This window comes from Bacillus rossius, chromosome 1, assembly GCF_032445375.1.
Source record: "Bacillus rossius redtenbacheri isolate Brsri chromosome 1, Brsri_v3, whole genome shotgun sequence".
In the NCBI taxonomy this organism is placed as follows: domain Eukaryota; kingdom Metazoa; phylum Arthropoda; class Insecta; order Phasmatodea; family Bacillidae; genus Bacillus; species Bacillus rossius.
In genome coordinates, this window is record NC_086330.1 from 314,830,146 (window position 1) to 314,847,565 (window position 17,420).

The window sequence follows — 17,420 nt, forward strand, 5'->3', positions numbered from 1 at the left end:
CACACGGGTAGTACGTACTATCTATAGCTAGATAACTTCTGGTGGATGGATAGGGGCGGTCATGTGACGAATTTTTAGCAGATATCTATAGGTACAGTGCCTTACTACGCCCAAAAAAAGAACACATGTATCTAAGGCAAATGAGAAATTATATTTATTTTATTAATTCATCTTAAGGCCAGCGGATAGAAGATGTTTTTGTTCTTTTATTTGGAGTAAAAACGTGTGCCAACTCTGGAGCGAGCAAGCCACATACAATTGGCCATGTGAAAAAACATGAATTTTCCAAATTTAAGCCAGCAATAGTCAACATTGGCCTTGTGCTTTTTTGGTGGTAATATCAAAGGCAAGATGCAAAGGGAACTGGAGCTGCTTGAATTTGAATTGTAAATCGTTGGAAATCATCGGTATGCGTGGAATCAGTACATCTTCGCCTTTGAATTTGCCACAGATGATTGTTTGCTTCAATTGAATTTGGTGACAATTTTTTAATGGTCAATCTGGTTCCATTGCACAACTTTGGTTCTTTTAAGTTGCAAATAAGCATCATCGGTGATGTAACCTTCAATGTTAATATGTGCAGTGGCATTCCGGGTGGATCCAATGAATTAAAAAATTCAGTCAGATAATTGACGGCTTGTTCTTTGTCCATTACTGAGTCGATTGATTTGTATTTGACTGTTTCGCCGGGCAGTTTCAATTGAATTTTGGTCATTGAGCTTGTTGACATAATTTTTTGGTGCCAAAATTGCACATTCGCACAGCCAATCTGGATTTTTGTAGTTGGTTGTTAGACTTGGGAATACCTTATCGACAACGGCTTCAGTTGCATTTGACAGAAGGTCGGTGGGAATGAAGTCTCATTCATGGCACGATGAATAGGAATTTTGCCATTTTCCATGTCCAAAAGTTGTTTTTGAGGATGTTCGGGCAGATGGGTCTTGCAGCAAATGCAGACGCATGTTTGTAAATACAGTCAAACCTCTCTGAAACGACCCCTCGCGGTTCCCTTCATGACAAGTCCGTCGCCCTACAGGCCACCTCTAAAGAAAATATGTGTTAGTTTACATTGTACGTTTTCTGCTTTCCGTAGTTAAAAACACTAGAACCCCGATGTCACGAACCCTGGATTTAACGAAGCAGTGATTTTACGGATACATTCTCGGGAACCGTCAAAAAATTGGACATTTTGACCAAAATGTGAAAATCAGAAAAAAAATTTAAATAAAAGAAATGAAAAATCATTAAAATCTGTTCATTTTAACACACAGCATATTTTTGTGTCGGCTTTAATACTTCCAATAATGTTCATGTAAGAATAACAGAAAAATAATGGGACGTTTCCTTTAAAAATATGGCAGCTGTAGGTTCTGCAACGCGAGTGGGCGCACACGAAGCTCGCCCGGCTGGCTGGCGGCAGCAGCTTCATGACGCATAAGCTCACCCCTCCCTCCCCTCTCGTTAACATTCTTCAAGGCTAGCTCATCCCTCCCAGACACACAAACCATCTAGTGTCCTCCCTTATAACACCCCAACTTCGCTCCCCTTTGTAAAACCTTCAGTGAGAAAATGCTCATTTCACCCTCCCTTTTTCCGTAAAATTGGGCTATTATGAATGGGGTACTACAGCGGCGAGGGAGGGGTCAAAATATGTCACTTTTCACACCAAGTTCGAGTTCAGTCATCTCTGGCAAGGAATTTACAAGCTTTCAAACTTAAATATAAATGTATTTTAATAGCAAGGGTCCTATGAAAAGGAATATTCCGAATAAAATACAGCTGCTGTCACCAAACAAAGCATAAAATGGCCCAATGTGTGGTCGCATCGTTATTGCTCGTGCGAGAGACGAGACGTGGAATGTTAGAAGAAAGATAAATGCGGGGGAGACCGACGGCAGCCAGTGTGTTTCCTGCTTGGGGAATAAGTGGCGTAGCCTTTTTTTTATGCTGGGTGAAGCGACCTTTTTCTGTCAACCCACGGGAAAAGATAATTGCTTGAGCTGTCAAGATAAACATCTTTGCGGCAGTTAAAACAAGTTGAGGCGGGCATGCATCCAGTCTGTCGCTGTGTACATCTACTCAATTCATAACAAGATTCCTTATAACCTACACGTATTGCCGGATGTTTTCAGCCTGATCCATGCAAGTTCTTTAGCCACGTTTTGAATGAAAACAACTGACGGGCCAGTGTTGTGCCTTGTTTTGCGGACACATAAAGCTTTTATCAATTTGCTGACAGTTTTAATATATTTTTACTCTCCTCGTTAAAATGAAGCAGATAACGTGATTGTTAACAAGTACAAGCAGCATCCGAGATCGGCCGCAGCGCACGGTTCTGGGAGAGGGTGAGCTGACTACCATGTTCACACGCTGCGGCCGGAGGGTTTTTCCTGCGTTGTATTAATAGTAATTAATATTTAATTGTATTTTATTTAATAAATCATAATACACAACATCGGAAGAAAAAAAAAGAAGAAAAAAAGAAAAGGAATACCTGCGTAAGTCATCAACAATAGTTCACAAATTCAAGCCAGAAAATATACCAAATTGGACTTCAAAAACTAAGCAAACATTGTCAACCAATAGTAATCAAAATCAAGAGAAATCCAGCAGGTAGCTTTGCCTTAACTGCGTACCACACTAGACACTCGCAAAAATCTAAACGTAAACACATTGCCACAAAAACCTTTATCTGCACCCTGCCGGCAAAGGGACGTGGAATGCGCTGGTCGACAGGAAGTGGTATCTATTTTTAGACATGCGCTGCCTACAGCACTCGGCAAGAGAAACGCAGTAACACGTTACTCACCACAAGAAACTTATTTTCTGTCCGATTTTCTTCAGATTTTCGGCAATTTTTCACGGTTCCTTGAAATTAGGTTGTAATAGAGAGGTGGTCGCAATAAATGGGGTAGCAACAAAAAGGTTTTACTGTAGCGTGATTTTCTCGACTGGGTTCCAAAGATATGATGATTTCAAGCATGAGTTCAGCTCATTTGCGGGCATTGATCGCGGAATAACAGGCAAAGTTTGGCGGAAATCACCAGCAAGAAGAATAAGAGCGCTTCCCATCGGTTGGTTGTTTCCTCGAAAATCATGCAGAGTCTGGTCAAGTGCTTTGAGGGATTTCTTATGAGCCATTGTTCATTCGTCCCAAATGATAATTTTGCACGTTTTAAGGATTGTGGACATGGTATGTTGTTTGAAGTAAAATTGATGTAGGGCTGAAAAAAGTGGTAACATGTGGTTCATAAGTAGTAGACACCTTTAAATGATGTAGTTTGTTTAATTTAAGATTTGTAAGATATTTTATTTTTTCATGGGTATACTTTTAGTTAAAATAATCATCATCCCTGCCTCAGTGAAAAGAGGGACAAAATTAGGTTGGAATCATCTCGTTGCAAAGAATTCCTTTGCTGGTTGTTGTTGTATCTTTCCATCTGGGCAAGGGCTTTTGTCCCCTGGCAATTTTCCAAGATTTATGATTTTTTTTTTCAGGTGTTTCAAGGGGCTTAAAGAGAAGTTACAACAACATGTGCATGGGTCACCCAAAATTTATTTCCCTATACAACAACGTTTTATGGCATTTTACCGAAATTCTACTGTATTTTCACCAGGAAAGATTTGACTGTTAAAGCTTTTCGTGGTACCGGGATTATCTTTATGGTTCTCGGTGTCTGTTAATTTGCTGAGTACCGATGAAACAGAGAACCGACCCATCACTAGTAAAAATCTACTTGAGCAAATTATTATTTTTTTTCCTGTAGCAATTTGCTAGTTAATTAGTATCACTTTTATTATGGTTTTTACTTTTATGTTGTTTTGATAACATGTTTATAAGATTATGTTTCAATAAGTACAAATCACAAGGATAAAATTTCAGTATGGAGCTTACTCATAAAAATTATTGTGCAAGTTGTGTGTTCTATTAAATTACAGCAGGGAAATTGGTTATAATTAGAAGCTGATGGGAATAGTGTAGTGGTAAGACATGAGACTCACATTCTGTTTGGCCAGGTTCAAAAGCGTGTCGAGCCATCTTAATTTCTCGGAAACATTCCAGGCAAATGCTGAACAAGTTCCTTGCTAATGATCAAGAACACCTTTCGTAATATGAGTACATACACACATACTTTATTCTGTGTTTCCATCATTAATGACCTTGCTGTGGTCAGACATAAATACCAATAAAATAAAAAGAAACTAATTAAAGTGGTTTATTTAAACTGAATTTTTTATCTATTAAAAATTATTGTGAATCAATAGTAGATTAATGATCTTAGTGACAAGCAATAAACTGCAGTCATTTATGCAACTTCAGAAGTATTTTAGCCCCACTTTTGCACATAACTTGGTCTGCAAAGCTACAAAAACAGTTAACATACACGAGTCTAAATCATAGTTTGGCACTTATTGTTTCTCTTTCATCGGGAATTTGGATTAATTTTCTGTGGCAATCCTGGTATGTACCACCTTGCGAAAGGCTAATCATGTGAGAACCATTTTTACAGGTGTGCTATGCCAGCTGTAATCATAATTTTTAAATATTACTTTTTCATTAAGAAGTGTCTCAGCTTCTTTAAAACATTAGAAACACAACCTTCTTTCTTTTCAATATTGAGCTATGTTTTGATTTGGTTTTTGGGTAATTATGACTTACTCAATGGCTGTGCCTGTATTTGATGCTAAACAAGAACATTTTTAAATACACAGTAGAATTAAATTTATACACGCTTTGCATATCCAACATTCTGTTTTATTCATTAGCCGACATCGTAAGGAAAGCAAACAACAATCAAAAATTTCTTAAATTTTTTGCTGACTTGAACTTTTTTAGTCCTTTTTTTTTAATTTCAGACAATTCTGTTAATTGGTTTTGTTTGTAAAACATGGTTGTTAGGTTTGTAATGTGTAATATAATTCTATATTTTGAAATTCAATAGACTTTTTCTTAATCGTATGCAACATTTATGCTTATTTGATATTCTGCTGGCCCATTTGTGTCAGATAAGCGAGACATGACTTTAATATTATTAATTTATTTCTAGCTATTAATTTTTCATAGTAGACTTGTAAATTTTACTTTTGTGCCATAAGTTTATTTTAGTGAGAAATTTTAATGCAATTTTCATGTTTAACCAAGAGTTTGGCTTAATTTTGGTCCCAGCTGGACTTAAGGAAAAACAGATCTACTTAATGTATTCAAGAACAAACTGCTTTCATAAGTGTGTGGTTTACTGTACTTTTGTTTACACACTGTTGTGTTTATGATGTTTGTTTGTTTTTGTTCAGGCGAGAAGCCGTTCAAGTGTGATGAGTGCTCGTATTGCACGTCTGACCACAACTCGCTGAGGCGCCACAAGATGAGGCACTCGGGCGACAAGCCCTACAAGTGCCCTCTGTGCCCCTACGCCTGCATCCAGTCCAACACGTACAAGGCACACCTGAGGAACAAGCATCCAGGTGTGTCTGCTGTTATCATTTATTATGTTATAAATAGAGCCAAGATTATATGGTTCTATGTGAAACCATCAATTTTTACGCGAAATTCACTCCAAAACGTGAAAAACAAGAAATATTTGTTAATCACAAAATAACACCTCAATATTGAATTAAATCTTAAACTACCGACCATTGGTTAGTTGACAAGAAGTTCGCAAGCACCTGTTTGTAGAAAGAATGGTCGTCATCCCACTGCAGTGTGGTTAATGCGTTAATCATTTGCCTATCATCAAAAACTATAAAATATCACAAAAATAATGATTTCACTCACCTAAGATGCCCGTAGTCAGAGTTAAGTTAGAGTCTGTTCATTTTACTTTATTAACACACAGCTTAACAGGTTACCAAATATAACAGCGTGAAAATTCTCATAAGTATTACTGCATCATTCCCAAAATACACGTGAACGAAAACTACAAGGATAAAATTAATATGTTTGATTATAAAATAAATGCTTACATTAATAAACAACTCAATATTAGATTGACTTTCCCTGTAACTCAATTTTAAGCATTGGCTTTTCTGGAACAATTTTTGTAGTGTTGGCACACGTTCTGAAAAAGCAATTTTTTGCTCCAACTCCAGTAATTACTATTTTTTGGTATCTAAGGGCTTTGTTTACAAATGGCGTGCATAAACAAAATATATATATTTTTTAATCATGCCGAAAACCAAGCTACTTCATCATCACGTGCGGACAAATTTAAAAATGAAGGTTTGTACATCAGTGACAGAAAAATACCTTTTTTGTAAGTATTTTAACTGCCGTTTGGAGCAAGAAGGCAGGGACAAATTAAACAAGCACGTCATTAGTGACAAGCATGTAAAAGCTAAACGATCCCCATTCACTCTGAAATGATAGCTTTCTATCCGAGATGCAGGAGTGGCACAAATATGCGTAAAAGAACAAAAAGAAGATTTTGTTCTCAAAGGGTTGATGCCTTTGTAGCTGCAGGTATTCCTCTTGAAAAACTTGACAACATCAAGCTGCATGGATGCAGAAGCATTTAATTGATGCTGGTGATCTTCCAACAGCAACAGCATCAACAGTTCTGTTCAACTTGCAGTGTGTACATAACTGGAACATTGTCATTTTTTGCCTACGTTATATATATACTTCACTTAGTGTAGTGGTGGTTTCCAAGTTATTCTCATACAATTTACATCCACTTCATCACTTTGCTGTTATATTTGTTAGGGTCTTGGTGGTTGTGTTTGTTTTTTACGGTTATAATATACAGTGCCATCCTTTCAATTCCTTGCAACCTTTTGCAGACATTATTAACATTCGTGATAGTGATCTAATGTAATAATTCTAATATACTGGCATTATTATCTTGGTAGGTTTTGCTGGTTTCTCTAACTCTCATTTAAGGAAGAAAGTCTTAACTGTTGTTGGGCATCACTGAAACTTAAGCGGTAAGCTTGAATGTTTACAAATGTGCATGTTTGTTATGTGGTCACAGGGTCGGAGTCAGGACTGATGTTCAGCTGCTGGTTCTGTTCGTTCCGCTCCGTCAAGAAGGACAACTACCTGGCCCATGTAGCCGAGCACATGGCCCAGACGCACCAGCCAAACGGCAAACAGGTCACTCTCTGAGCTGTCTTACTGTTGGATCACTCTTCCATTGTTTGTACTGATTGCCTATACTATACAGTTGTTGGTTTGAGTTTGGTTTAACTTTACTGGAGGCCTACTTCAAGTATCTTCCATCTGAGATTTATCAATTTTTCTTATACAAAAAAGTTTGTTTGAGAAAATCTCACTTAAAAAGATTTCTTGTACAAAAAAAAAAATAGGATTTGACCTATTAATACATACAATTTTATCTGTTTAACAAAATTTCCCTGTTAATAAGTCTAAATTTCTTAGTCCTAGATAAACTTCTTAACATGGATTTACTGTAATATTTTTTTTAATTACCGGTTTTTTAAAAAATTATTTGGCTCAATTTGGAATTCAAAAATTCCCAAACTTTTAATTTTAAATTTTTATTTCTTTGCCCAGACTTTAGAAATTAATGAGTGTAATTGGGATGGGTCATAGGGAATTCCATTTTTGTTATAGTACATCGTTCTGGGAATGCAATCCTGCAAAGTTACAGTTGTAGACAGTAGCATGCAAATTTGAATATTGTGCATAGCTAAGTGCCACTGCCGTGGCTGAAAGGATGCACGGTCGCAGCACCATGATGTGTAAATGCTCTGCGGGAAGTAGGCGACTACACGGGCGGAGATTTTAGAGATAGCCATATACATTAGCAACCAGCAGGCTGGTGTACATTACCCTTCATGGTATGAAACTTCCATTTTTAGGCACCCGCTGGTTAAGACTTGTGAAAATCATCCCATTTGGTACATGTCTGTTGTCAAAGTGCACTTGGTAAATGCACACTACTTCTGTTGCAATTCCTCGTGCTTCCTTTTACATCATGTCTTAGCCAAGTTTTTGATTATAAAGTCTACTTTGGTATAGCTGTTTGTTAGATCTATAATTGCAGCACTGTATCTACAAACAATCAACACTGTGCTAATCGCAGAAAGTCAAAAATGTAAACCTACCACAACCAACCATCCACCGTGCTGCACATCCTACTACTGGTTGTTAGTGCATTTGACTAACCTTAAAATGTTGCACCCTGATCGTTACCTGCTTCCGCTGGGGCATTAAAACATCACAGTACTGCAATTGCGCATCCTCTCAGCCACTAGTGTGGTACCTTCTTGCGTTCTAAATACCTGTAAAACTTTGCGGGGCTGTGTTTTAAGACATTCGTCTTTTAACAGTTGTAGAGGTCACTGCTTTGAAGATGTGTTCTTGTGCGCTGGCCACCTTCACCCCTCTTCTTATCTTCCTCTCCAATCCCACCTTAGTGCCTTGTCGTCGTGAAGTCAGAAATCTAGGGATGTGCGGGTACTCGATAATTTCAACTTCGATTCGATTCCTCAACTATTTGAACCCGGAACCGAAACTAAAATTTGGAATCGAAAAATTCTGGCAATTTTTTCAAAAGTAAAAAAATCGAAGAAATTGACGGTTACCGTTCAACTGATTGCTAGAAATAAATTTATTCATCAATTATCATTAATGTAACTCGTAAAATTGCCGCGCACTTTCACTCAAGCAAATTTCATAACGTTATGAAATATAGGTTAGGCCGAACATTAAATTCTTTTCAAAGATCGTGTATGATATAATTTACACGTTCAGAACCACTAACTGTTTAGGCTTGCAAAGATAAATACCTTACGAAAACTGCTTGTTTATGAAATAGTTTAACAATCTGCTCAAACATTTTTATTTCTGCCTACTTACGGCATATTACTCATGACCATTTCTCACGTTGCACGGGAAAAAAATATTGTTGGTTTATTTGTTTTGAAAAATAAATAACACATATTAAAAATGAATTTTACAACCATCAACGCACAATTTTTTGTTAACAGTTAAAATAGTTCCTTGTTCAACCATACATTTACAAAGATCGCCATTCTGTGACAGTCTTCTGTTAACAGAATAACCAACATTAAAACATTCACGACATAAAAATATTTTAGCGGTGCCGGACGTATAGACCAGTTGACACGCCGGGAAGCCTACAACTCACGTAGTTTAGGTTCCCTGCAAGAATTTCCGAAGATTTCCGAAGTTTTGCATTTTGGGTTTACCTAACGCCACTTCAGCCGCTAAATCAGAAGTTTCCAATGAAAAAAAGCATGTTGTGACTGACCTAACCTAACCCAACCCTTTGAATTTTTTTAATTTCAATTTTTGAGAGAAATCCGAAATAGCACGAACGTGGTAGGGAACCGAAACTACGTGAGTTGTAGGCTACCGTGACAGGCCATCATTTATCATAGATCGCGCGTGCCGAGACACAAAGGAATCGAATCACTGAATCATAACATTCTGTCAGTATCGAAGTACTGTTTACTGTTTATGCTTTTGCCTTTTACAAAACTTAATTAAAGCTGATCATTGTTGTGTGGTTTAACTTCGTGAAGTTAATAAATTAATAATATTTACGTATTTTTTCCGTTTTTAGGGGAACAGATCTTGTTGAAAAAAACAAAGAAATATATGTTACTTATTGGTTTTAATTTAAATAAACCTACTGGCTAGGCCATGCTGCATACGTCATATGTGCAAATGTAGGTTAATTAATAAATTATACTTCTTAGCGCAGCACGCATCGCACTATCTCGGTGACTCCAGTGAGGCAGCTGACTTTACCGTTGGTAACATTTGACATCTTTAAACAGTGGTGAAGTGATTAAATAAGTAATGGATGAAAATTGTGGCAAGTTTAAGTGCCGCAGTCATCTTCCAGAATTGTATTTCTTATTCATTTAAGTTAAATACATATGGTTCAAAATAAATGCAATTTTTTTTTAGTTAGTCCTACCAGACTAATGACTATGTAGATAAAGTTACCCAAAGAATCGAAATCGGAATCGAATTTCAACTCTTGTGGTGAGAATCGAATCAGAATCGAATCGAACTGAAAATCATGGAATCGCACAACCCTACAGAAATCCAATATGGTGGTCAACACCTGTGACCGGCACCAGGTGCAGGAGGAACCTATATATACTACTGATGGGTAGAGAAAAAATACAGTGAACAAAAGGGAAACAAAGGTATAAAAAATAGCAGTCTTCTCTTTGTCTTGTTAGGAGGGGTCATAAATATGGGGAAGGGGGGGGGGGGTGCGCCTCAGTCTCACACCCTCCCATTGTAAACAGTGAAGATGAAGGGTCAACTGGAGACAGTTATATGGTGCGACCCTTATGGTGAAATTATTATTATTATTTTTTTTTGCCCAGATTCCCCCCCCCCTCCCCCCATGTATGGGTGGACCCTTCTGGGGGTGAATATGGTAGTTATTTTTAAGTTTAATAGAGTTGTGTAATTTTCGTGTGCAATTTAGATTCAGAAAATAATTATTTTTCATTTTGTACTAGCTTATGCTCAGCATGCGTTCAGATGCTACTTTCATTTTACACATATACAAAGCACCTCTCTATCTCACCCTATCTCTCTGTTTATACATATCTATCTCTCTCTGTATATATATATATATATATATATATATATATAAACACACACACACACAAGCTGACCGACCCGGCTTTGCACTGCTATACTAATAGAAAAAAATTAAGCCACATCTCCCATTTACAGTAATGGTAAATAAAAAAAAATTCAGTGAAAAAATATTATAATGCTGTATAATGTACCGGAGAGAAAATGAATAGCACCGATGGTTTCCCGACTCGTGCACGCAACGTACAACTGATGTACCCGTACTTCGCTACAGCAGTCTACAGGCAGATCACTCTTGCGCCGCTCATTATACATGCCCCTCCTTGTGGGTACGCCACTGCCGCGCGATGCCCGTTGCCATGGAGATGCAGAAGGCATGAACAATGCAAAATCCTGTTCTCATGCAGACAAAGTACCCACTGTTGCCTGGTTTTAACCACCCATGGGATCTAATTTTCGGAAAATGTCATCCTGCGTTACATAAGGAACATTACTGTGAAGTTTCAAGTCTGTAAAATATATATACTTGAAAAAAAAGGGCAATTTTTGATATTTAAAGTACCCACAAAATTTCAACGGTGATGAGGACTGCACTAACAATGAAATAGTCGTTGCCATAAAGACGAATGAAGCATCAACAAAGCAACAGCCGTTGCCATGGTGATTCCTTACCAATAACTGGAAATTTTTATAAATTATGCCCCCGGAAATCCCCTTGGGATCGGATTTCCGCATAATCTGTTCTTAGTGAGCGTCTACATCACAAAATGATTAACTATGCTAAATTTCAAGACAATCGGGTGTATAGTTTTAGAGATCTCGTGATGAGTGAGTGAGTGGTATTTCACTTTTATTTATTTTTTATATATATATATATGAAAATTATTGGTGGTCCGTAAAATGAAAATTAATTAAAAATAATAAAAATATTTCTAGAAAAAGAAAAACAAATTAAACACAGAGAGAGGAATAAAAACAATAGTTTAGGTTTGCGATTTAAAGTGATAAAAAGTATTTAAATACTAATTGAACTCTTATGAGGGTACTGATTGCTTCATTGTTAATATCACACGGGTGTTTTTTACTTGTATGGGAAAATTAAGAATGATAAGGCATCTAGTGCATGGCAACAATGTTAATAGGCAATAGGAAATAAACTTCTAGCGCCTGCGGCATTGTCAACACACACTTCGTACATGTACTGCATGTTGTATCTAACCCCCTCCAACGCATTTGATTCTAAATTGGACTTTTAGTAAGGATCCTTAATGTTATTGATAATATAATATAGCCTATAGCCTTCCTCGATAAATGTACTATCCAGCACTGAAATAATTTTTCAAATCGGACCAGTGGTTCCTGAGATTAGCGCGTTCAAACAAACAAACAAACAAACTCTTCAGCTTTAATATATATATATATAATGTCTATATTTCTATCTGTATGTCGCTCATTCCATATCTCTATCTCACTATATATCTCTCTCTCTCTCTCTGTGTATGTATCTGTCTATATAAACACATATATATGTATATATATGTATATATATGTATATATGTGTGTATATGTATGTATATCTATAGAGACATATAGATGCTCACCTATCTAGCTCTCTCTCTTTCTCTCAAGAGAAAGATTCGGACCATAGAAAAAAGGAACTGTTATAAAATACTTACTGGTAGTTTCCGATATTACTTGCACTCCACCTTAAATTCTGCTTTAAGGGTTGGTTTTATCGAAATCTCACCTAGACAGTGACCTTCCTCATGTTTCAAAGATCTAAACTCTAAAGTGCAAAATTCAATTGAGATTGGATGAACGATGCGCTAACGCAGAGAAGACGAACACACAAACATTTATTTTTATATATAAGATATTCATAACACTGCTTAATATTTATATTCAATTGAAGTTATTAATAAATGTTTTTAGTTATCATCTTATAAACAATAAATTTTAGTCTTTGATTTTAAAATTTTTCAAATGCAAGATTACATGCTATCATGGTTATATTGGTTTATGTCGTAATAAATTTGTTTACAGAAAGAGAAGGCAGACAGGGTAAAATCAAAAAGAGATGTGAAACATTCCCCTGTGATAATCGACCTATCGTCGCCTCTGCATGATGTTACGGGGTCTTCAGACAGTCAAGAAGCCCTTCCATTCACGGTAATTATGGCCTCTTTGTCAACAGCACGTGTTATGACTCCGTATATTCACTGCAGTAAGATGTATTAAAATAAATGTAGTTTATAAAGAATTGAAAAATTATCAGATCTGTCATATTAGAGAATAAAACTTATATTTTGCTTGTCGAAAAACTAAATGATCACAGATTATTTTCCCTTAGATAGTTTTCTGAATTGACTATATAATTTATTTTTTAGCTCTATGCTAACCTTAAGCAATCTTAGGCGATGTAGCTGTAGCATATGGTTTGTGAAGTATGTAATGTTGCAGAACCCTGCCCTCCTAATTAAATAATTTTTCTTTTAAACTATTTTCATGAATGTAAATATTTCTTAAAAAGTCTTTCTAATGATATTTTACCGTTTGTTATATATTTTAGGGTTGATATTTTTCACTTGCTATGTTTTTAAGAAGGTATTTATTATTTTATTAGACATTTTCTATCGTTAGTAATTTTTATGTAATTATTCACAAAGAAGCCGCTGTTCTAGATTTTTGCCTGTTTAGGCCTACTTTTTCAGGTTATTTCTAAATGATTTTAATTTTGTAAAGTAATTTGTATTATGATTGCTGTTCTTAATTTTTATTAACGTATTGTAATATAATTATAAATCACGGGACTGTGTCTGGGCTGGTGTAATGGTTAGAAAGAGAGGCATGAGAGGCCTGTAAGTGGGAGTGAGAAAGGAACAGTGCTTCCCCGCCAACCGAGATAGAGGGTAATTCCCCCCCTGCATGGGAACCGAGTGATAACTGCTGTCTCACGGTGTGGGAGAGAGAACGAGAATGGAAGTCCCCGATTTCGATGTAAAATTGAAAAGAGACAGATCAGGGGAAGCCCAGAGTTCTGTGTGTAAAAGGTTTTTTCATGTAGTGTAACTTGTTCTCTGATTGGCTTGTATTGGTAAGCGTGAATGAAGAGTGCGTGTGATTGGTCGGTGAGGTCATGTGACGTCTACTCCCTGCGTGGAGGAGACAGTGGCAGGATTTCACCAGTCGTCTGTCGAACGCTGGACGAGTAGGTCGCGTTCGATGGCTTCTCGCTAAATTATAATGTAATTTACGAAGAGATAATTTCACGTTGGTGGTCGGAGCCAGGCCTATTATTAAATCAACCTAATTTTTTATATATTTCGTTTCGGGTATAACTTAATTAGAAATTGCGGCCACCTTCGTAGGCGTTTTGGCTCGGGGCGAGATTCGTTTTCGCTGGGTGCGGCCCTGTTCGAGGTCGCACCATCTTCGTGTACTTGCAGTAAAACATTACTGAAGGACTTCATCTACGCTATTATTTTTCGGTAATTTCTCATCATGTGAGCTACCAGCAGTATTTTCGACAGTCAGATATACATGTGGAACGAGGGAATGAACTATTGTAAGTGTTTGGATTCGTCGGGGCATTCTGTTTGAAAAAAAAAAATAATAAAAACATCAAAATTTGCAATCGGCGTTGAACTGTTTATTTTGTATATAACGAACCGTTATATTTGGCGCCCGGCCGCGCGGCTTGAATTTGGACACGACCCTGAGAGCAAGACGGACATTTTCGGCGGTAAACAAAGATGATCTCCCAGAACTTTCGGCGCAGCTGAGCGGTGAATGCAGTTTTTCTCCGCGACGAGAGTCTACGAGCTGCTTCAGCGAGTGAAGTGTTCCAGAGAAACGACGGAAAACGGTACTTCGAGGGACAGAGCGACCCAAGGCACCGTGGGACTTCAGGCCGGTCGCATCGCGGGACTTCGAGAACCTCACTTCGCGGGACACCGTGGGATGAGTCGCCGATAATAGCAAGTGGAAAATTTAAGAGAACTGTATTATTTGTATTGGTTTTGAGAATTTAACTTGTATTTGTGTAAAATTTGGTAATTTGTGTATGTCAACATGGATAACGCTAGTATCAACAGTAGCGAATCAGATTTTATGGGTTTTCAGGAAAATGTAGAAAATTCCGAACAGTCAAATCCAAATTTGGAGACAAGTTTAATTGAACAGGATTTTACATGTCAACAGGAAAAACTTGTAAACATGGAACATCCTGCTGAACTAGGTCAGGATATGGAATCCCGCACAATTAGTAGCCCAGTTGAGGTTATGGGGGGGTCAGACCAAATCTTGCAGTTACTTTTGTCAATGAACCAGAAATTAGAACAGGGTCTAGCACAAAACGAACTGGGACAACAAAACCTTACTCTAAAATTAGAACAGGGTCTAGCACATAACACGCAGGAATTAAAACAGGAAATTTCACAGATGAAGGATGAAATTCTGCAGGAGTTAGTTCATACAGAGGCTAAACTTGATGTACAAACTGAGGTAAACAAGGAGATTCACACTTGTAAACAAGGTTTGACAGCTGTAAATCACAAGTGGAAAGGGAACCAACTAATGTAGGAAAATGTGAAAGGGAAATAATAGTGTCCAAAGAAAATGTTGAAGGTATTGGGCATGACGGAAATGAAAAAATAAACATTGAAAACACATTTGAAAAATTTCATGAGGAAGTAAACAGGGAATTTTCGGATAATGTAGAGAAAACATTTTGTAAAATAAGAGTTAATGGACATGTGAACAGGATTTTGTGTAAACAGATGAAAAAAGTAGAAATTGAAATGAAAATGTTTTCAGATGCACTTAAAGATGAGTTTGCTGAGAGGGTAATCACATCAGTGAATTGAGTTCTGCAGATTGCGGAGAAATGATGAAAGGGAGATTCTGTCAAAATGTAAGCAGTAATGTACGAAGATGTGGGTTGTGTGTATTGAATAGTGTACAAACTAAAAAAATTTCACTGATCCATGTGGAACACAAAGTGGAAAAAGCTGTGCAACATGTTCAGAGGTTTTTTGTGTGGAAACATGTGTACAGAACTATCGCCGAAATTGTAAACAGTTGTTTGTTATGGTCTCAGACAGGAGAAAAGTATGGTAAATGGACAGGGGTGATGCAACCTCTGGAAACAGTGTGTGTAGACTTGTTTGGCCCACTGCCTAGATGGAGGGGTGGAGTCAAAACTAGTTGTGTCGTGTTTGATGTTTTTTAAATTTTTTGCAATTTTTACCATTTTTTTTTGTATGTTTTTCAGAATTTTTTTTATTCTTTCAATTGTGTACTTTTTACTAATGTTTTGTATTTTAAGGGTTTTTGTATTTTTTGTAGAATAGTTATAGTATAATATAGAAATACATACACAAATAAGATTTATGACAGCAAATTTTTACCAGATTCTTAGAGAGAAGGAAGATAAATACATCGAAGTTAATGTGAATATTTTCTGTTGTAATAATAATAATGGTATAAATTCTTTTTGAGTAGACAGTTATTAAATATTATGTGAAAAAATGCTTTACATTATGAGAATTTCATTGCACTTGGGTAATGGTTTGGTTTATTTAATGTTGTGTCATGGGAAGATGTTAACTGAAATTTATTATGAGTTATTTTTTTTTGGAAAATGATATATTTTTGAAATGGTTAAATATTTTAAATGAAAATGCCACACATTGGTAAGGGTAAATGTTTTGGATTAAATGACAGGGTGACAACATCCTATATTAAAGGTGTGAAATGTAATGCTATACGTTAATGAATAACAGTCGTCGAGTTTTGAAGCTGCAGAAGCAGGTGTGTGTTAATGATGGCCAGAGTTTAGGTGAATTTTTGTATTGCCCAAAATAATGCAGCAAAGGTATTTTTCTTGGTGTAATGTGTTTTGTGAGGCAGCTGGGGGGCCAGGAGGTTAATTTTAAATGTGTTTCCGGCATGGAGTCCGATGTTTTTTTTTTTTGCAAGGGTGAGTCCCTTCTCCTTGGTCGCTCCCACTCCTCATCAATGTTAATATATATGCTGCTGTTGCTGAAAGGGGAGACATGGTTTGAAACCTAAGGAAGGGCATTAGTTCATGTAATTTGTTTTTGAAGAATAGAAGCATACGATTGTAGCTTAATGAGGCATTTGTCATTCCATGACTATAGAATTGTCAACTTGTTGTTTGTAGAAATTTATTTGAAGTATGTAAACTGTAAAGCTTAAAACTTGATGTGTAATGACAAGTGCAGTGTATGTTTGTGTATAGCTTTGTATAATTTTTTGTTTTAAATTTCGTCAAAAGGTTAGCCGAGCTGACTAGCAGCTAAAAGGGTTGTAATTGAGCGCCCCTTACCTTTCGGCTAGCTCGGGAGCTAGGAAAGACAGAGAAGGGAGTTGGAAGAACTTTGTGTATTTTTTTTGTGTGTAATTTGGTAATAGGTTAGCTGAGCTGACTAGCAGCTAAAAGGGTTGTAATTGAGCGCCCCTTACCTTTCGGCTAGCTCGGGAGTTAGGAAGAAGGGAGTAATGAAGGAGAAGAGAGTTGGTAAAACTTTGTGTATTTTTTATGTGTAATAGGTTAGCCGAGCTGACTAACAGCTAAAAGGGTTGTAATTGAGCGCCCCTTACCTTTCGGCTAGCTCAGGAGCTAGGAATGAGGATAGAAGAGGTTGGAAGAACTTCGAGTATTTTTGTGTATTTTTTATGTGTAATAGGTTAGCCGAGCTGACTAGCAGCTAAAAGGGTTGTAATTGAGTGCCCCTTACCTTTCGGCTAGCTCAGGAGTTAGGAAGGAAGATAGAGGCAGTTGGAAGAGTTTGTGTATTTTTTATGTGTAATAATGATGTTTTTGTGTATTTTTTATTTTATGGTTAAT

At 36.8% G+C, this 17,420-nt stretch overlaps 1 protein-coding gene across 1 annotated transcript in view; it reads left to right on the forward strand.

Moving 5' to 3' along the window:
* The window catches only part of LOC134527923 (uncharacterized), a 60,113-nt gene that overhangs the window by 18,503 nt on the left and 24,190 nt on the right, over positions 1-17,420 (forward strand). Inside the window, exons 8-10 of the mRNA XM_063360960.1 lie at positions 5,293-5,463; positions 6,969-7,090; positions 12,593-12,718. Coding sequence (XP_063217030.1) covers positions 5,293-5,463; positions 6,969-7,090; positions 12,593-12,718 — 419 coding nt within the window. The remainder of the gene's footprint in view (positions 1-5,292; positions 5,464-6,968; positions 7,091-12,592; positions 12,719-17,420) is intronic.